Genomic DNA, 22,269 nt, shown 5'->3' on the forward strand with positions numbered 1-22,269 from the left:
GACGTGTATGAATAAATATACAGAGAATGTTTTATTTTAGATAAAACTGTTACTACACAAACACTAAATTAGACAGTGTTAGATGGCGGTAAACTCTTGTATTTCGCTCTAGGTTTCCTGCCCTGCGAAATGTTTCTTGAAAGAAGTACAACCCATTTCTGAAATTGTTGATGAGATCATATCAATTGGAAGAGGCTGAAATAAACCACGTATTCGTGTTAACGCATTAGTTTTTGACTGATTGAATATTAATAAAATTTAATTTGTATAAAATTAAGGAGCAATACTGCCTCTTGTCTCTTTATATCATATTTGATAGTCTTATTAGGAAGAGAGAAGTTTATAGAGGACAGATCTGTTAAGACTTTTGGTGTGTTTACCCCAAAATATCTCATGGACCATGCCTCCCACTGTAAAGTGAATTTATTTGTCATGTTTTGATGGACTGTACCCAAATCAGAATACTTCGATCTTTGAGAGTATTTAGTCCTTTAATATAAATGTAAATAAATAAATATAAATTGAAGTAGAAGTGGAATTAAAACAAAACAAACAAATCTACATAGGCTTGCTCCTAGCTTCAGGGCTAGAATAAAACTAACCAGTTAAATTCCAACACTGTGACATAGTTCATCCTTTGTTGCTTATCAGGTTTCGGTAATCTTTCCAGGAATGACCAAAGGTATGCCCGATAACCCAAGTCATCTGCCTCAACAAAACCTTCCTCTTTAAGCGTGTAGGATCAAGGCTACTTTTAGGTGCTGGAAGGATACATTTCCCGACCCTTTTACATACTATCCAATGTATAATGTTATATTTAACAGAAGATATTTCGTATTGTTAATTAAACCAAAGCCTGTTGTGTAAATAGAAAAATATTGTATCAGAAATACGTGACTATAATAAGATTATTATTTGTTTTGCGTAAAAAGTGGATTTTACTGTAATGACAGCTAGGTCGTCTTCATAAACGACTAATATAATATATTTCAATAGGAAAACATCTTCTGCCAAATTTCCCTGTATAGCTAGCCTATAGTCCAGATAAAATTGTACAAATATTTAGGTTCTAAATTAAATTTGTCAAAAACTAATTGAAAATGATGAACTGTTTATCAGTCAATCAAATAAGTAGGTCAAGTTGTGTAATTAAGAGCCAAAACATTTTTTGTTTTTTTTTATTTTTTTAAATCTACTAGTCAGCTGGTTTGTAAAAACTCAAATTAAACCAAAACAGTTTTGCGATATAATGAAGCAAAGACACCATGTGAACGAGAAAACATTATTTTATTCACAACAGTCGGGCCAAAGTTATTTCCGCCTCCGGGGGAAGACGCCTAAACTTTGTCGCATATCAGGTTTTGGTCACCTTTAACGTGCGAGCGGAGGCTGCTCAGTGCGCATGCGCCCCTCAAACTCTTTAAATACCCCAACTCAGCTGCCACAACAAAACATTCCTCTTGTCAGCCAATTTACGACAGTAGCGTAGAGGCCCCTTGCAGATGCGGGCGATATACGTTTATTTTTTATTTTTAATTTTTTTTAAATACCCGGTTTTTAGGTTTACCTTCCTGAAATAGAAAAAAAAAAACAGAACACGGTCAGAGGAGGAAAAAAAAAAAAAAAACACAAAAACAAAACAAAACAAAGATGGCTGTGTAGCCAGAGAGACAAGTCCTAACAGAACCCTTTCTCTCAGGTTGTAGCCACCGACAGGTTCTGTGCGTGGTCCAGTGGACAGACAGACAGACAGACAGAGAGAGAGAGACAGACCGAGCGGGAGCCGGTACCGGAGCATCGGGCAGGGACGCGGGGAGAGCAGCCGGACAGGGAGGCCCGCCGGCAGAGCACGTCGTTACCTGCTGCCGTTGCGAATAACGGACAGCTGAGTGAGGCCGAGTTGTTTTTGTTCTGCCTGGGCTCTGGGGGGGTGGGGAGGGGGGCCAAAAAAAAAGGACTGCTAGCCTCGCTGTAAGTCGTCTAAATCAGTAAGAATTTGATTTCCTCGGCAGCTAATATACCATTTTTTGGCTCATGTTGTCGTTATCTCGTAAGAACTGGCTTGTTAGAATCAACCTCGCTGCGTTAACGGCTGCTCGCCTCTGACGCGTTAGCTTAGCTCGCGTTAGCTCGACAGGTTGTAAGCTAACCCGAGCTAACTAACGTCCCTAATCTTTATTCGGGACTCAGCCACAGAGGAGACACCTTCCCCCCCACCCCCACTGGGGGCAACCATCGCTAAATGTCTTCCCTGGAAGAAAGAGACGTGGGCGTTGCGGTCGCCCCTGGCTCCTCCTCGGCCGGCCTGGGGGTCGGGGCCGTGGGGGCAGCAGCGGTGGAGGCTGTCGCCGGGGTCGCGGCCATGCAGGAGGATGTCGGGATACGGCGAGAAGGGCCCGAGCCTGACCCGGACGAGCCGCCCAAAAAGAGGGTGAAAATCCCCGAAGGAGAGTCGGGGAAGCTGGAGGAGAGACTGTACTCCGTGCTGTGCTGCACCGTGTGCCTAGACTTGCCCAAGGCGTCCGTGTATCAGGTAAAGGTGGCGTCAATCACAAACAACGCCCTAATAATACTCCCTTCATTTACTGCCAGGCGTCAGGGAAGCAGCCGAAAGAGCCACGGTAGATTTATTTCCCAGCTGTGTCCCAAAACATCAGCGTCAACCTGTTGAATGTAAGGGCCCGTTCCAATTATTATTATTATTTTATTTTTACTGACGTCTGATATAACCCGGTCTGTCCTCACAGCAGATCTAGGTGATCAGCTGTGTTGGCTCAGGTTTCTAACATTGTATGGTTTTCTTTTTTTTTAGGTTAGCCTCAGGAAATACAACCTGCAATACTTACTTCCGTTTACCTCACACCTTTTGTCCTTAATGACCTCCCACTTTTCTATCCAATGTCATGAGATCAAACTTAAGACCTCGCTCTGATCTCTTAGTCAACACCACGGCCTCTGAAGCACAGTGTAGCACACCCTTTCTTATGTTTACATTGCAGATAAACCATTAACAATGTAAAACATACACGTGTTTAGAGAAAATGCCACGCACTGGTTAAACCGTCCCACAGAAATGTGCAATCATGACAGATCTGCACCTTTGCGTCTTTTAAAGCTTTCTAAAAGTCTGTGTCGATGTTTCTATCGATTGCCTCCCATCAGAAATTTTAACTGATCTAAAATAACCTGAATAAAGATATGTTTTTACCCTCGTATTTAAATAGGCTTAATAATGCTGGTGCTAAAGCTGTCAGCACTGACACGGACCAATAATGATTCCTTGCGTTCTCCAACATGTGATTTTTTGATTCTGATTCGGACTGTAAGACATAAAAGAGGCACTAGTTTTGAGAACATTCAGAACATTTTACCCATTTACTCACCAGAGCATATCACCATTTACTCACTTGTATGATTTTTATTAAAAGTCCACCAAAGTGCTTACTTTTTGGTTGATCCACTTGTAGACAGAAAAAGGTGGGAGTTGTTAGTCTTGATGCATCTATGAGCAAAACCAGTTTTCTGTATTTAATCGAAGGACGTTTGGCTAATTCCAATTTCTGACTGATTGGTGTGTCTGTACTGATTAATATTGTCCACCATTATTTTCTTTTTAAAACATTATTATTGCTGAAAGTATGTTTGATATTACGGTTTGATACAGGATATGCCAGCAAAGTTTCATAAATAAACCGGACCGAGAGAAATCTGTGCCCCTGTATTCAAACATGTCCCGTCATTTCTAGGCATGTGCTGCTCAGGCTTTTCCTGGTCGAGGGTAATTTCCAGTTTTCTTTGAAGTCTGATTCCGATTCCAATTTTTTCCTTTTGGATTGTTTTTCTTGCTTTGTTTTTAAGAGCATAAAACATCAGAGAAAAAAATGTGCAGCAGCTTCTTGGTAATTCACTCATTTTCAAACAGAAAATGGGTGAATTACAGAATTAGCTCCATATATGCATTGTCTCTAAATTTTATCATATTTTTGGAAATTATTGCAATTAAAGGACATCCTCATACATTTAGAAATGTATCAACATTTTGGTTTTCTAAACCGAAAATTTCGAACGTTTTCAGTTTTTGATGCATTCATGCAAAAGAAAAACAGAATGTCTGATTTTTCATGATTTGACCGGCCAGTGTCTGATGAGAGAAAATTATCCGATCCTGATCTCTGGCCAGTTGATCTGTGCATCTCTTTTTTTTTCACAATTGAACATTTCCATATTTTCTTTCGATTATAAAATTATTGTACAAAATGCAGCTATATCCCGATTTGAGCTTATTCAAGCATCCAACCGTAATGTCAACAATTACATCCCTTGATCTATAAGTGTCTTTAAAGACGGGTAGGCTTGCATTTGTAGCCGACAGTAAACTGCTACAAGTATGTGACTTCCACGTTACTAATGGTGTGAGATGCTACGACAGTATGATCAGAAATAACCTGCACAAAAATAGGTTTGTATCCTCTTACCCAAATATGGCATATATGTTAATATCCAAATATATTTAGATCAAACTTGTAAAATTTCTTTTTTTTTTTTCTTGTTATTGCATCTTTCCCAAAACATCTGCTTTTAAACATCTATACCTGTTGCAGAAAATGTGGTATTTAGGATTTAAAAGGAAGCCAGACTGTCACAAACTGCTTAAAATGTATCCTACATGAATTTGAGATTTTCCTTTTTTTTTTTTTAATCATCCACTCTGTGACCCGTTCTGTCTTTTTTGCCAAAGTGTACCAACGGACACCTGATGTGCGCTGGCTGTTTCATTCACCTCTTGGCTGACTCTCGTCTCAAGGAGGAACAGGCCACGTGTCCCAACTGCAGGTAAACCAGCGTCCCTGCGGACACAAAATGCTTCAGGGAAACGCGGGGAGAAAAATGCGGCAAGCTGCTCAAGTTACTGTCAATTTCTTCTTTTATCAATTCAGTTTCTTTACACAGTGCTGATTCAAAACAGTCCAGTTCACGCCTGGAGACGTGCGGTCAGTTCAGTCCGGTCTTCAGCGGCAGATGCAGTCAACTCCACGGTTTCTCATTCGATGCTAGCTGTAAAACATTATCCTCCTAGTTGGTAAAATGTTCTCCTTTCAACGAAACGCAGCCGACTCTTCATGTAGGTCACGAACGTGAATAAAAATAAATAGGAACGCGATTACGTAGTGAGGATGTATTGAGCTATAGACAAGTTTCACTGCCAGAACTACGGGGGGGCCGCCAATGTTGCTGGTTTCTTCTACGAACGTCCGGTTTGCGCGGTCACTGGATGTTTTTCGGTTTGCCGTCTGCGTTGTGACTGAAGACGGCGACTCTGTATTGTGTTAAATAAAGTCATAAAAGAGTCACGTCATCTCCACCTGCGTGAGCTGAAGAAATGGCACTATGAACCCAGAGAGGGATTTTATTTTTGATTTCAAAATGGCGTTGAGGCGACAGGGCTCTGTGGCGGTTGTAGTTGATGGCCAACAAATCACATACAATGTAACAGATATACGAGACTCATGATAACGTAATAAAGAGGCCACCAGATCGCACACATTGCAGCATTTTCAACAACTTACTCACAACTAATCAACACATAAATATGGAGCTACATTGTAAGGTGAGCGAACTTTCCTTTCCACCTCTCCGTCCTCCGTAACCACCAAACAAGCGTTATGGCAGTAATCCTTCATCCGCCTTCATGTCCACAAAATTCCCGTGTTTGTTTATCGGCGCACAACCGACTTTGTCGCTGAGTATTGATGAGCTTCTGAGCTTTTCAGGCTGTTCATGCTGTTCCCGTCTACGGACTCGACAAAGTGCGCAAAATATGTTTGCGTGTTGTAACATTCGACATTTTGTGATATTATCCTCCCAATTCGATGTTGCAGCAAGGTGAGCTGTTGATAAACCACTTTTTATGAGAATGAAAATGAGAATGAACCCGTTTTATAGCCATCACCATCCGATGGAAATAAACGCTGACCTTACTAGGGCTGTACGATTTTTGCCAAAAAAATTAAATTGTGATATGTTTCAACCATGTTTCAATGGATTAAATTTGTCAGTTTTTATTAATCAGAATATTATTCAAGATAATGGCTTGTTGAATTGGACATTAATCCTTGCAAATTCCAAACAACAAGCAAGTCTATGTATTAAACTGATTGACCAGAACTTAATGCTATGGTGAGATTCATGAAAGTTTCTGGTAAAAACAGTATGATTATATAAACTCTAAAACAAGTAATAAAATGAATTTATGTCACTGCTGCAACTGTCTTCCCTTCAATGTGGAGGCAAACCCACTTTAAACAGTTTACTGACACATAAAGGACACGCCTGATTCACTAATTGTTACATAGCCAAAAATTTACAGACCTCTGCGATTTGGAAATTGCATTTTTCTTTTTTTCTTTTTTTATTGCGATGATGTTGCCAACCCTAGTCCTTACTCAACCAGAAATTACAGAATTACTTTATTTATGGAAGTAAACAGGAAATGACTGTGAAACTTGTCTATAGGCTCACTTTCAATTCAATTCAATTTTATTTATATAGCGCCAAATCATGAAACATGTCATCTCAAGGCACTTTACAAAGTCAAGTTCAATCATATTATACAGATTGGGTCAGATTATACAGATTGGTCAAAAATGTCCTATATAAGGAAATCAGTTGATTGCATCAAAGTCCCGACAAGCAGCATTCACTCCTGGGGAAGCGTAGAGCCACAGGAAGAGTCATCTGCATTGTCCATGGCTTTGCAGCAATCCCTCATACTGAGCAAGCATGAAGCGACAGTGGGAAGAAAAACCACCCATTGGCGGGAAGGAAAAACCTCCGGCAGAACCGGGCTCAGTATGAATGGTCATCTGCCTCGACCGACTGGGGTTACAGAAGACAGAACAGAGACACAACAAGAGAAACAAAAAGCACAGAAGCACACATTGATCTAGTAATCTGTTCTACATTAGATGGTAGTGGTTCTACATTATTTGCCAGTAAAGTTCTCAGATTTAAGAACCCCTCCGGCCTTTTGTTTTTCTGTGACTGAATCCGTAGCTGGACATTTAATCCTTTTACCATTTTGTGCTTTTATTTTTTTCTCTCGTTTTGTACCTGCCTATATTTTGGTTAAAAAAGAAGCCGTTTGATACAAAAAGTAAAAAAAAAACCTACTAATAATATTATTAATAATGCTAATAATACTTATTTATTTTTATTTACTTTCAAAACTGTCTTGCACAAATATGCATAATAGTCCAGCCTAGCCCCAGTCTCCATATTAAGATGCTCCTTGTCTATATAGGCGTGTAATTCAATTGCGAAACCTAGCAGTTGATCAGTAGTAGTTATACCATTTATATCTGGCACGAGTCTTCTGGAAACTTATGAACAAAAAAACTAAACAAAATGCACATCATGTAAAAATACTTTTCCAAAATGATTAGCCTACAGAAATAATCAAATGAATAAATGATAATTACGATAAAAATTATGGCAATAATAAACATAGGAGATTTATAAAACCGTTAAATTTACTTAAATTTATAGAGGTGTTAAAACTCCATTATAAATCTAGCTATTGGTTTCAATTTAGATTCAAAAGTCTCCAACTTAAGTGTTACCTTTGCTGTCTATTTTTTCCATGATGTAGACCTTTTTAATTATTTCTCTCCCTTGCATGATATTGGGAGGCTGCAGTCTCAACCGTGTAAATGTAAAACATTTCTTTGCAATCAAAAGTAGAATTCTCACATATTATTCCCAATATGTACACAGAGGGGTCCAAATTCAAATCAATCAAAAACGTTGACGTGATGAACGCCGTGTTTCCAATCAAACCCCCTCTCCATGTTGGGATATTTATTAATCTATGCCATGACCTAAATGTTTCCTCCCTTTTCATCATCTGTTATTATAAAATGTGCCTCTAATTCCCATTTCTCCTTAACATCCCTGTTATTACTATTTAATTCCGATTGTAAGGTTCTCAACCGTCGTCATATCCTTAGAAATTTTAATCCATTGACTATGATCCTGAAGGTAGTGCCGGAGTTGCAGATATGTATAAAAATCCGTTTTGAACAAACTTGTTGGATTTGTTCAAAAAGATTTCATTATTGGCCTTTTAAAAAAATGTGCTATAAATCCTAATTTTCCTAAGAAAAGTCAGAGTTTTTTGCTATTTTGCAACTTCATCTCTTTTTGTGCATGTTTTGTACGCACTTTAACAGCCAATGGTCAAAAGGAAATTTCTTATAATCTGCTCGGTCTAGTGTAAGGAAATGTAGGAGGTGATCAGTCTTTGTGACTTTTGGTTTGATCTGTGTTATAATCTCATGTTGTGTAAGAACCCGCTAACCCAAACCAGGATTAGAACCACATTTAATATATTTCCCTCTTATAGTTCCACACAGGGAAATTTGAGTGCCGCCCAGGCAGCAATCTGCGGTCAAAGGTCTTGCTCAGGGAGCCTGAGTGACAGACTGAGTTTTGAACCGCCAAACGCCTGGCTCTCTAACCACTAGGCCACCATTCTCACTGTAATGCAGAATAAAATGCAGTTTAAATTATACGTAACATTGGGTTGTAGACTGGGATAAACATCATAACAATTGGGTCCGAATCGGTGAAACAGGTGAAACAGGTAAGCCTCTGCAGCAGTGTTGTAGTCAAGTCACTATGCCTCGAGTCCGAGTCCAGGTTCGAGTCACCAGTGTTCAAGTCCGAGTCAAGTCCAAGTCATTAAAAAAAAATCCGAGTCGAGTCACTACTCATCCGAGTCAAGTCCGAGTCGAGTCACTATTGACGTGTGATGTATGACATGAAGCAGTAACATTCCATTGCACTAATAACTCTTTCGCTGTAGTTACCCTTGGTTTTACTCGGTAAAACTACTGCTTTTTCCAAGTCTAAGACGTCTCCTAACCATGGTTCTTAAACATTGTTGCTATGGAACGTGCAACAGCGACTCGAGGTACGCTGATAGGCCGCATATGAAGGATGTTAAAGCCGCAAGCGGCGTCAATCGGCCCTCGCAGCCAAGCGCACTCCGGCCTATTGGCCACCACCGCGGCTCCGGCCGGCCGGCGGCTCCGGCCGCCGGGCGGGGTTCGCGCACCGCCGTGGCTCCGGCCGGCGGGCGGGGTTCGCGCACCGCCGACCGCCCGCCACCGCAGATGCTGTTACGCATTTTCCTCGCCCGTCCACCGGGCGATTCCCACAAACGCGTTCGGCAGCGTTCCCCCATGACTCACAACAAATCTGGTGTGGATCGGTCGATGCAGCGAGGAGATACAGCCGTTGGATAATGAAAATGCATTTGGCCACCGGACCGGACTAAATTGTTCGGCGGGTCGGACAATTTATACCGATTCCAGGACGGTGATTACAAACAGAAAAAAAAAACGGCCGAGGACGGCATGAATGCCGAGCAGGAGAAAAACAACGACTTACCTTTCTATCAACTCGGCCCGTCTTTCCGAGCCCTCGACACTCAAGCCATCGTTTGAGCTGAACGTTGGTATGTTGTTCCACAGTTCTACCAGTAAAATGGGCGCCTGGACATCCTCTTGTGAAAGTTTAACAGCTGTAAAATCGGTCATATCGTATCTGTTGCACGTGTAACGGCTGGCTGCTACATGCGCTCTTACACTGTTTGCCCTACATTAGCGGCAAGGGGCGTTGCTCATGAGATGGTGACGTCACGTGCGCGGTACGACATTTAGATATTAAAATCATACACCAAATAATATTCTAATGACATATTAAAATTATAGCCTAATGATATAAAAAAAGTCGAGTCTTTTTCTCAATTTCCGAGTCAGAATGATCTGAATGTAGGAGTCCGAGTCCAAGTTCGAGTCATCAGTGCTCAAGTCCAAGTCAAGTCACAAGTCTCTAAATTTAGCTAATGACTCGGACTCGAGTTCGAGTCTCGGACTCGAGTACTACAACACTGCTCTGCAGTCTAGTGTCTAAACAGAAAGACAAGAAACTTTAGGGCACAAAAGTGAGCAGCCGGAGCAGATATTATTAAACCAAACCATGGGTGCTTACTGAAAGGTGGAGATTCTCAGGAGGCTGGTTATTAATGTGACCCCCTTTGGCAGATAATTGAGATAGTTGTCTTAATTACCTACGTTTACATGGAGAAAAGTAATCGGAATAAAGGGCCGATAGGAATAAAAACGCGTCAAGTAAACAAGCCAATCGGAATATAATAATGGGATTAAGATCAAATTGAATGCAATTATAATCCGAATGAGAGGGGTGGTTTAGGCTGATTGATAATCCGATCAACGTGCATATTAACGCTTGTCAGGCTCAAGTTATTCCGAATATGGCAAACTGAACCCGACGTGCACGTGCACCCGCCGTAAACGGGACACATTTCCGCATTGGTGGGAGGTGGAAATACGTCGGGAACCAAAACTACCAGGGCTGTTCGGAAAAAAATAAAAGGGCTCATGATTGTTGCTCATTCGGTAACGTTTCAGCCATAATCATCATGCAAATCCATCCTGGAAGCTTAAAAGACTTTGTTTACTATTTGTTGTTGTTTAGCAAGACAGAACTACTTTTTTTTTTTTTTTTGGGGGGGGGTGTTTGGTTCTATTTTGATCAGATTATTTAATACGAACACATTTTAATCCGATCGTAACTACTGATCGCTCCTGTAAAGCAAAGAACTTGTTTAAAAATGGTGGAAGTGGGAAGGTGTTGATGGGCTTGTCAGTTTGGGAAGGTTAAAGAGGAATTACAGTACATTTTGAATCGGTCAAGTTAACATACTGACCTTTTATCTCACAGAGTTGTGGGGAAAGTATCTTAAATAAAGAACCACTGACAAATTCAACTGAGGCAGTTTCATTTAGAAAACAGGACAACGTTTATCCAGTCGGACGTGAAACTTTAAATTAATGTGCAAAGGTTAAATTTCCATTTCTGACTAACGTGCGCACACAGATGAAAAATAACACGATTGTGTAACGGTACGCGTTGCAGGTAAAAATCTGCCGCGGCAGATCTTTTTTTTTTTCCCCCTGCAGTTTTGACAAACTTTATTAGCATACTGCCGATTCCACAGATATTATTTCTGCCTCTGCACTGACGTACGAATCGTTGTTTTTTTTCTCTGCCCATGTAGGTGTGAGATAAGCAAGAACCTGTGCTGTAGGAACCTGGCGGTGGAGAAGGCTGTCAGCGAGCTGCCGACAGAATGTACCTTTTGCCTAAAGCAGTTCCCCCGCTCCAGCCTAGAGAGACACCAGAAGGAGGAGTGCCAAGACAGGTTCACAGCTCCATGCACTCAAACATTAAAGTCAGGACCCACCGTGAAAGAAGACAGCGTTTCTACAATTAGATTGACTTTTTTTGTGTTTTTTTTGTCCACTAATATTAATAATGTATGAGTATCCAGAAACTTTAAATGACTGGACTGCATGAAGGGGTGTGGGGAAATGTCACCGGTCCCACTGGTCATCAAAACTTTGCTTTCAATTTTATCTGTGCAAAGAGAGGCTGAAGCTGTGTGGTCCTTATAAACTCTGATAAATACACGCCCTCGTCCAGCTCTTCTTTTGCTGCCAATCCTGCTTTGTAGGGTTAGCCGTTTTCTCAGCAGCGCCGTCTACAGTTCAAGGCGGGGACTGATGTGAGTTCAGGGCGTTTCAGGCAGAGCAGCGTAGCCAATTTAAACGCGTGGCCTGCGGTCGAGTTTACAGGCCGAAAACACAGCAAAGCGTCCGATCCGACGGAAGATGGTGTCGCAGCAGTAAGATCTGGTTGAGGTGACCGGCTGGTGGTTTTCTGCAGCTGTACCTGCGTCGCTCCGACCAAGGCAAGGCAAGGCAAATTTATTTGTGTAGCACGTTCCAGGATTAAAACGTAGGAAAATAAAAATAAATAAAAAAAAACTGTAAATGTAGGAAAATTGAAACGAAATAAAACACGGGAAAATGGAAACTAAAAGCAAAAATTTATGATTTTAAAAACAGTTGGACTACAAATTTGAACTAATGATGTTTCAGTAAAACAGTTTAACTAGAACAGTCAAAGGCAATCCTGAAGATATGTTTTTAATCTTGATATAAAAGAACTTCCGGCAGTTTTAAAGTTTTTTTTTTTAGTTCTGGTTCTAGGTATGCAGAGCAGGCTGGAGCCAGAAGACCTTAGTGGTCTGGATTGTTGATACACTGATAACAAGTCTGTGATGTATTTAGGTGCTAAGCCATTCAGGGATTTATAGACTAACAGAAGTATTTTAAAGTCTATTCTCTGTGATACAGGGAGCCAGTGTAAGGACTTTAGAACTGGGGTGATGTGCTCTACTTTCTTAGTCTTAGTGAGGACGCGGGCAGCAGCGTTCTGGATCAGCTGCAGCTGTCTGATCCACTTTTTAGGCAGGCCTGTGAAAACACCGTTGCAGTAATCAATTCTACTAAAAATAAACGCATGGATTAGTTTTTCCAGATCCTGCTGAGACATTAGTCCTTTAATCCTAGAAATGTTCTTCAGGTGATAGAACCGACCGTGTAATTGTCTTTAGATGTTTTTGGAGGTTCAGGTCTGAGTCCATCACTACACCCAGATTTCAGGCCTGAGCGGTGGTTACCAGCTGAAACCGTGTGCTAACTTTTGATCGCTCCCCTATTGGTCCAAAAATTACTTCAGTTTTGTTTTTACTCAATTGAAGAAAATTGCTCTATCTTGGTCGAAGCTACGCAGCATTTGATGGAAAATGCAGTCAGACAAGAACAGAGACACTATGGCAAAGCGAAACATGTCCGCTTTTAAAGAAAATGCTAAATCAAATCTCCAAACCACACGGGAAACGGCTATTCCTGGTCAGGTTCGTCCCCATATGGGACCGTTCTGGAAAACACGCCGCTCAGTGACTGATTAATAACACATTTCAATAAACTGTGTACTTACCCATGCTAGGAGCTCAGAAGCAAAGCAAACGGGTAAGAAGATCACTCACTGATCTAAACTCTTAGTAATTTTAGTCGGCATCTGAAGATTCACCTCCATTTAGCCCCATGTGGAGTCTGTCCTCGAATTTCTTTAGATTAGGGCGTGAGGTGTTGATTTTTTTTTTTATTTTGCTCTTTTGGCCTACTTCATGCTGTCAGATGGGTTCTGTTTCTGGCAATAATCAGCTCTGGGTACGGCTAGTCACACATTCACCAAACATGGCTCATCATTCGTTTAGGATTTAACTGGAGAATTATAGTTGGGTTTTCTCCCTCAATAAATGAAATTATCAATTCAAGAAACAGTTTTTTGTGTTTTACTCAGGTTATCTTTGTTTGATTGTCCAAGATGTTTAAGAGTAACAAAAAAGCTAAAATAGAAGCAATTTATAGGGGGGGCGGATACGGTTTCACGGTCCCGAATGCTCACTAGCCTTTTCTCCCCAAACATCCTTTAGCTTTTAGATTTTGATTCTGCAACAGAGTTCACTTTTATTTGAGTAAGCCACTCATTTATTTATTTATTTTACTGTTAAATCGCTTTATTCTTTGATGCAGTGGCAGTAAAAAACGTCTGAATTTGTGCAGAAACTTTGACGTAAAAAATAATAAAAACATTAGGACTAAAGGATGTTTAAGAAACCTTTATATTTCCTCACTTTTAATCCAGTAATAAAACATGTGTAACAAGTTGTTACCACCCAGTTCCACTAAAGAAACGAAACAAAAATCAACAAATGACCGTTTGTTATTGCGAAGGAAGGATTGCCTTTTGTATTTTTTTTTTTTTTTACTGAGGGGCGCCTAAAACCCAGCATCTCAGAGTTAGAATAGTGAGAGGAGACTCCAAGGAGATGGAAAGAAAATCGTGGCCGGCCTCCGATCAGACGATGATCTTATCGTCCTCACAAATACAGTCATCTTTTATTTTTTGGACCCCTGGCAACTCCATGTTTAATTTGCTGTAATTATATCCACAGATGTCGGGTATTCGTCGCCCGGCTCCGTCTGAATTGTGCAAGACAAAAGTTTTCCAGTGAAAGGGGAGAATTACGCAAGAGCGACTTCAATTAGCTTTGTCTCACTGCAGAGACTAAGTAGCACCTTTCAAGTTATTAATACCTCATTTTACCTTTCGAGAGGAACACGTATTTATTAAAACTCGCCGTTATCCGTGGCGTAATTGATATGAATCTGTGGCTTTTCTCCCTCTCAGGGTAGCGCACTCGTCCCAGCACTTGCATTCATTTGCTCGCGGTTCACTTCCTGGGTTAATTGGTACCTTTCATGCCGTTAGCTTCCAGGCGGCGCAGGCGTCCGGCAGAGGATCCGTCGTCTGTGTCGCACCACGTTTGTTTTTCTGTCCGTTTTTTTTTTTTTTTTTTAACTGCGTCTTCTGCGTGTCGCGCTTCCAGGGTGACGCAGTGCAAGTACAAGAGGATCGGCTGCCCCTGGCAAGGCCCGTTCCACGAGCTGCCGGCGCACGAGGGCGAGTGCTCCCACCCGACCAAGACGGGCACAGAGCTGATGGGAATCCTGGGAGAGATGGACCAGAGCCACCGCAGAGACATGCAGCTATACAACAGCATCTTTAGCCTGCTGTGCTACGAGAAGATCGGCTTCACAGGTACAGAATGAGGCCCGGGCTTTACCGTCATGAACTGTTTGCTTCCTTCCTTTACCTCTCTCCTACTCCACCCTCTCAGAGGTGCAGTTCAGACCGTACCGCACCGACGACTTCATCACCCGCCTGTACTACGAGACTCCACGTTTCACCGTTCTCAACCAGACGTGGGTGCTGAAGGCCCGCGTGAACGACTCGGAGCGCAATCCCAACCTCTCCTGCAAGCGCACGCTCTCCTTCCAGCTCATCCTCAAGAGCAAGGTAGCGGCCGCCTTACTGCTAATGTTTGTTTTATTTTAGTATCGTTAAATAATTTTAGTCAGAAATAACGATTGTGCTGTAAGTGAGTGCTCCAGTCAATGATGGAAATCGGCTAATTTCTCCTTGATGGGCTTCCAGCAGCTTAAATACTGAAATCTGAGCGTTTTTTTTCTTCTCTCTCTTCAATAAATGCATCGATACAGAGAACCTGCATCAAATACGTCCCACAATGCTCTTTGCTAAGAGTTGAGTGTGGATCAGGTAAAGGTTAGGGACAAAACCATCTTGTGTTTCTGCTGGGTGTGAACCGGTTACCCTGCGTGAGCTTTGGTCTTAAAAAGATCATCAGGATCCACCAAACTAGGGAGGAGCGGCCAGTAAACGCCTGAACAAGTTTGCTGTTTGGGGTTCAGGTTTAAGTCCTGTCAGAGTTTCTGCAGTCTGGGAAGGTCTTTTCCAGGCTGGTATTTTTTTTTTTTTTAATCTCGATATAATGACCAGCCCTAGTTCAGACTGATTTACAGTGTTGGTTTTTTCTCCTCTCAGCGTTTTCCAGTCTGGAAAAGAGACTTCCTTCGCCTATAGTCTGAAAGCTGCGTCCTTCTTTTCTTTCCTTCTTTGTGTCCTCGCTCCCTTCCTTACCTTCCACCCACATTCTTCTTTCCATCCTCCTTTGTGCCCTTCCTTATTTGTGTCTTCGCTCTCTTGTGTCCTTCCATGTGTCCTACCTCCCTGCCTTCTGGCCTTTCTTACTTTATGAACCTTTTTTACTTTTTCTTTCTTTCTTTCTTTCTTTCTTTCTTTCTTTCTTTCTTTCTTTCTTTCTTTCTTTCTTTCTTTCTTCCTTCCTCTGTTTTTTCCAGGTTCCTTATATAAAGGCAGGTGGTCATAGAAATATCCTCCTTGAATCCTTGGTGAACTTCAGCGTTGTGTATTTTAAACTGAAGGCAAAGGACTGAAAGCTTTGGAAAGTTCAGCTTTGGAAAAGTCTTAATTAAAACAAAAATAAATAAAAACAAGAAAAAAATGTTTTTAGGAACAGCAAGAGCTGCACAATACAGTCATAGTAAATTCAGTTCATTTATTTCATAAACACAGTTTACTAAGGAAAATACATTATATAGATCAACACAAAATAATGATGTTTAAAGTCTTTATTTCTGATAAATATGATTTCATTTTTTTTTTGCATCAGACCAATAAAAAAGCAAAAAAAAAAAATTAATGCAGAAAGAAAAGTGGTCTCGATGAAAAGTATGTTTAATTACCTGCTTAAAGGATGTTTTTTATTGAAAATGTACTTTTCATCTGACAAACAAGCCTCTTAGAAATAAATATTCTAACTTAATGAATATGACTGCATATTAAATCAACATGTGGTGAGCCATTTATATTTCAAGTGCCATTAATACAGACCCTGCCTGCCAGTAATGTATGTGGCCCTTTAGATGGAGGTTCCCTGCTCCACATTTAGTGAACCCGAAGACGAGAGACGAGCGTAATGATGAAGAGTGGAGGAGTTAAAAGTGACGTGGTGGATTTTAACAGATATTCTGCCGCTATCGCCTGCTGTCTCCATCCTGCTAGTCTGCCTTATGATGCAGGAAGAGAAACGTTTTAATTCTCTACAGCCGCCCGCCTCCTTCATCAGACCCAAAAGACTCTGAGAAACGGCTGCTCTCAAAAGGATCCGTGGCTTTTAGGAAGTTTTCTTCTCCCGTTGCTGCTTTCATGACAGAAAAGGAAGCATCTGAGCGCGCCGATCGTCTGCAGTAGGCGGCGCCGGCGGCACAACTACGCTGGACGGATTTCTGATGCGTCTGTACGGTTCGTGGGCGAAGTCAGAACCCCTTGTCTTCAGATCCTGCCGGGGCGGCAAAAATATACGGCACAAAGAGAAATCTATAGAGAAATGTATATATTTAAGAGAAAACCACCACCAGAGAGACGTACCGGTTCAGACCGGCGAGCCTTTAAAGCACTGCTACCCCAAAGGATAGACACACACCACTCGTTATCCGCTCACATACACGCTATTAATTAAATGAAATCCCTGCAAAACATAAACATTATTTACATTTGACTAGAACGCCTCAAGTTGAACACCAAAGGATCAGCAACCCGCATAACCGCAGGGTCAGGATCCCTCACGACGTCATCCATAGATCTGCATCATGTTAGTTTTTCTCTTTTGAATAAGTTGCTGGATGTTCTTTGACCGATCGACAGAGTAGAGGAAACTTCACGGGTTCTCGCGCCACCTGGACCTGGATGCGTGCTTTTCAAAATGTTTTATAAGTAAAACTCCTCCCAGCAGAAAAAGGTTCCAGAAAGAGAGCAATCTCATCAATGAACCCCGAGCAGAAAGACATCGACACCTTTTTTGTCAAATACAGGTTTATTCGTTGCCAGTCCAGTCCATTCTACGTCGTTATGGGACATTAATGTTCCTCTACTGCCGTGCTGCACTGATGGAGAGCAAACCTGAACTTTTCTCAGGTCTTGCCTCTGATTCTCAGTTTGGATTTAGAGGGAGGCTTTGACTAGACCATTCTCACACATGAATGTGGTCTGATCTAAACCAGAGTGTTGTAGCTCTGGCTGCTTGTTTGTTTGTTTTTAGGCGCATTGTCTGCTAGGAGGTGAACCCCCGCTCCAGGGATTTGTCCAGGATTGTAGCTCTATCGAGCTTCCCATTAACTCCCTGTTCCCCATCATGATCCTGCCACCACCACATTTCCCCACAGCGATTGATTCTTCAGGCTAGGGCTGGGCGAGATGGACCAAAAATAATATATTGATATTTTTCGTCTGAACACCGATATACGATATTTATCTCGATATGTTTTTTTTTTCCTAAAGTAATTATAAAAAGGCATCTCTGAATCAAAGCTTTATCCCAAGCGTCTCACAGGCACATTGTTTAACAATCAGCTGTAAATAAACATGAGAAAAGGCTGAAAAATAACCTACTGGAACACATAAAATGATATAGTCTCATCTTTATTGGGGCTGTGCATAAAAATGGATACACAGATTAATATTGATGTTTTTAAACACGATTTAATATCGATATTCTGGCTTTCAATACAATATGCCTCCCAACCCATAGGGGGCATTATTACAACGTGCCATTACTGTTCACAGCGAGGAAGTGCAAGTGAGACGAACTTGCGAACGGCCGACAGGATTTTAGACACTGAGCTATATAATACACTGGAGTGCTGATTTTGCCGAAAAACTGAAGTCACTGGCCGCCATCTTGCTACTCCCTACTCTCACAGAAACCCATAGGATTTGGTTGCAACAACAAGCAGTTTTCTGGCTGAGTGAAAACGTTTCACAGGTAATTCTACAGTCAGTGGATGTACTAACACTATTAACTACTAGGAAATTAGGTGCTGAAATATTTTACATGTTATTCATATTAAATATATATATATGTATATATAAGTATGTGTATATGTATATATGTATATATATGTACACACATATGTAAATATATGTTTTTGTATATTGTTATTTATATATTTATAAATGTGAAACATATATATTTAAATGAATAAAATGCAAAATATTTCAGCACATGACTTTCTCAGTACTTGGTATTTTTAGAACATAACATAAAACTATATGGCATTTGACATTTTAAAAGTCTTAAGCCCCCCCTGAACATGAGAAAATCCTCGTTATTTGATGCTGTAGCGCACATATTCCCTAGTTACTGGGGGGAAATAGGGAGTACCAATATGGCGGCTGGTGGCTTCAAAGCGACTCGTTCAAACAGACGGTGATTAGCACTCCAGTGTATAATATAGCTCAGTGATTTTAGAGGCGCCTTCGTCCCTAAAATCAGACGTTTGGGCACATTTTTGGTTTCTGTGATATGTTAAATGCATTGAACCAAATGCACTTTATTTTCCTGTTAATATATCAGTGTTCAATAAATTGAACATAAATATAATATTTGGCTGGTCTTGGTGATTAAATGACTTTGTGCATTAATTTGAAAGTAATAAATATCGATACAGGAGTCAAATTAAACCAAGCTGAGATCTGTATTGAGAATCGTATCGAATCGTCTCATCCTAGATGATAGGATAGCCCTACATCTTATATTTCTTTTTAAAATCTCGATATATTGCCCTGCCCTAGTTCAGGTTGATTTACAGTGTTGTTGGTTCTCCTCTCAGCGTTTTCCACACAGGCAAAGAAGTTTATCCTCTCCTACATATTTGCCCGCTGCGACTAATGACTTGTTTTTATACCGAGGCTTACTTTTTGAAGGCAGCTGGTTGCACCAAATGTGATTTCTGCCTACCGAAGGAAACCGGTCCGCTTACATAAATGCCCCGTGTCTCTGTGCGCGCAGGTGAACTCGGCCCTGGAGTGCTCCTTCCTGCTCCTGAAGGGGCCGTACGACGACGTGCGCATCAAGCCGGTCATCTACCACCACTCCTTCAGCAACGACACCAACGAGACCGACTACGTCCCGCTGCCCATCTCCGACTCGGTGGAGTGCAACAAACTGCTGGCCGCCAAAAACATCAACCTGCGCCTCTTCATCTTCCAAGTCCAAAAATGAAGACCTCTCTAGGAGGAGGAGGAGGAGGAGGAGGCAGAACGACGGAAACGGGTGCAGGAGAAGAAGCATGCTGATTGAAGGCCAGCGTGGAAAGGGAGGACGTGATGATTAAAGAGACACACCACTGAGCCATTGATACCTCTTAACATACACACACACACACACACACATACACACACGCTAATCACAAAATACCTAACAACGCTGTTTTTACCAGACGGTTTGCCCCAGAAAGCTGTGAGTTGCTGTGAAGGTGAGACGAGTGGGGTGAAACCTGGCGAAGGACGGGCGTGGCGGCTGGCGTGGACCTGTCGAAGGTCGCGCACACACAGGCGTGTCGGATGTGTCGTTGAATGTTTGAGAACAAAAAAAAACAAAATAAAAACAACCCAGAGATGAAGTGACGGTCGGCAGCGTGCAGCCAGAGCTCGGCTGACACGCTGAAACATCCCAAAGACGGGTGATAATGTGAAAACGGAGCGGCTGACTCTGCTCAGCTCTCATTTGGAGGTGTGAATGGGGAGAAGGGGGGGGAAGGAGGCATATGTGTGTTTTATCTCCCCACGTCCCTCTGCACACCAGCTTTTCTTCTTTTTTTTTTTTCTCTCCTCCTCCTTGACACCTTCCCAATCGTTTTTTTTTTTTTTTTTTTTTTTACATCCGATAAACGGCTGCAGCACTCCGCCGCCACCCCTTTCCCCTCCATCCTTCAGGAGGAGAGACGGCCAGGCAGCGTTTTTAGTTCTTCTTCCTCCTGCAGTGGCTGTATCTAACCTCCAACACTAACGGCCCCCTTTAGCTCCCCTAACCCCCCCATGAATATTTAAGATTTTCCTTTCCCCTCCGGTTGAATGTGGAGTTTGTGAAAGAGCGTTTTGCGTGCGCCGACTGGTCCAAGCTGTGACGTTCAGGTTGCTTCCTGCTATCTAAACAGGCCGCTTTTATATTTATTTCAGCTGTTTTACATGAAGGTTATTTTCTTTTTATTATTTTATTTTTTTTACTGTTTTTGAATTTGTTTTTAACACGTGTGTGTGTGGGGAGGGAATCGAAGCTAGTTTAATCGCTCCTTTTTAAATGACAGATTTTATCCAAAATTATGTTAATCCTACTTTCTTCTTTTTTTTTTTTTTTTTTTTCCTAAAATTTAAACTGGTTTTTACCACAAAGTAGTTGAAGCACAGAAGAGCTATAGAAGACTTATATTATGCTGAATCAGTGTGTGTGTGTGTGTGGCTGGATGGTTACAGGGCTGCTTGACCTGCCTACAGAGACATATTAGCGAAAACAGGATGCTCCTCATGTAGATTCTGCAGATAGAGCTCTCTCTCCTCCCCGACTTCTGCTTCATGTATTTCTGTGTTTTCTGATGCTTCGTCTCTACGCCGGTGGACTCACTCATCTCACTTTGGCTGTACATGTGCCTTTTATTAAAGATGATGGAACCTGCACAGCTGCCTCTGCCCGTGTGTGTGTGAGTGTCAAATGTGGGACTAAAATAGGCTCGGTTCTGCAAAAAAAAAAAAAAAAAAAAAAAAAATACACCGGCCTGTATAAATTATGCATTCTGTGCCGCAGTTATGAAGTCTAAATTTAATTTGAAGGACTCGCGTGGGTGATGGATACGTTTCATTGGATTTGAAGGGGAAGAATATGAATCACGCTTCGAGTACAAAAACGAATTAGCCGGCGTGTGAAACAATAGCAACGTCGGCAGCCAGCGCTCCGGTGACAAGCGACCGTGTTTTATATCGCAGCGGAGCAAGAATGAAGATTGCCCCGCAGACTTGAAAGCGGCTGGTTGTTGTTTTTTTATTTTGCGTAATGACACCTGCATGTCTGTACAAATAAATAAATAAAGCTGATTGGATTTAGGAAGAAGTTGGATTGTGGATCTGCTCGTGTGGATGTTTAGCAGGTAGAGAAAATGGATTTAGTGATGGTTGAATCTCATTTAGCCGCGCGGCTCATTGTCGCTCTGACATGACTTGGTAGGGCAGCCGAGTTGTCACTGATCCTATAATAATATATCAGCTGCACCTGTAGCTTCCTTGGTGAAGAGAGAGAAATGGTGTTTGGTAAAAAAATAAATAATAATTAAAAATAAATTGACTTTATTATTATCTTTCACATACTTGTCTTTAAGGAACCCTTGATTTCCAAATCTTTGTCCAAAAAAAAAAAAGTCCTACGGTTCCTCTCCTTCGAATAAGTCTGGTTACAGAAATGCTTCATGATTCACACATTTTTGGGTTTTTCATGCATATTATAAGTCATGATCCAAGGTTTTGGGACGGAAAACTCTCCCATCACGACACGAGCGTTTTAGGGCTGCAGTCTATTTTGTGACGATGCTGTCGCTAAAATAAATTGTGACATCAATGTGCATTTTGGTTCACCCCCTGACTTCTGGACACTTTGCTTTATCCTAATATCCTCTATAGTTTCCAGGAACTTTACCGTCTCTGGTCCTAGTGATCTACATCCTGTTTGGGCATTAAGGGCGATGAAAGGCCATCCATCTGGTCAGATCTTATTACGGATACGCGGAGCATGGATGCCTGACACTGGAGCTATAACACCCCATCAAATTATGCGCCCAAGCAGTCCTTCGTGATCGTCACTGGGCACGCTGCTATTGTGATGACTATTGTGTAGCTCTATTTTAGAGTCTTTTTAAATGCATTTCTTATTGAAAAGGCCACATAACCAAGAGTTTTCTCCCAGTGCATGGAAAGCAGAGCGACGCAGCATCTCCTCCCCCACTTGTTGCTGCCCCCAGTCCTCCGGCGGAAGTACGGTAAAAGTTTCCCATCATGTTCCCAGTC

The 22,269-nt window shown here is 41.6% G+C and overlaps 1 protein-coding gene across 1 annotated transcript; it reads left to right on the forward strand.

The window, feature by feature from the left end:
- Positions 1-1,417: 1,417 nt before the first annotated feature.
- Positions 1,418-20,892, forward strand: cyhr1 (cysteine/histidine-rich 1). Its single transcript, XM_021315904.2, has 6 exons — positions 1,418-2,533; positions 4,739-4,833; positions 11,144-11,287; positions 14,387-14,598; positions 14,678-14,856; positions 19,229-20,892. Exons 1-6 carry the CDS (start codon positions 2,243-2,245, stop codon positions 19,439-19,441), a joined length of 1,134 nt encoding a protein of 377 aa, XP_021171579.1. The 5' UTR covers positions 1,418-2,242; the 3' UTR covers positions 19,442-20,892.
- The last annotated feature ends 1,377 nt before the right edge of the window (positions 20,893-22,269 follow it).

This window comes from Fundulus heteroclitus, chromosome 13 (assembly GCF_011125445.2).
Source record: "Fundulus heteroclitus isolate FHET01 chromosome 13, MU-UCD_Fhet_4.1, whole genome shotgun sequence".
Lineage (NCBI taxonomy): Eukaryota > Metazoa > Chordata > Actinopteri > Cyprinodontiformes > Fundulidae > Fundulus > Fundulus heteroclitus.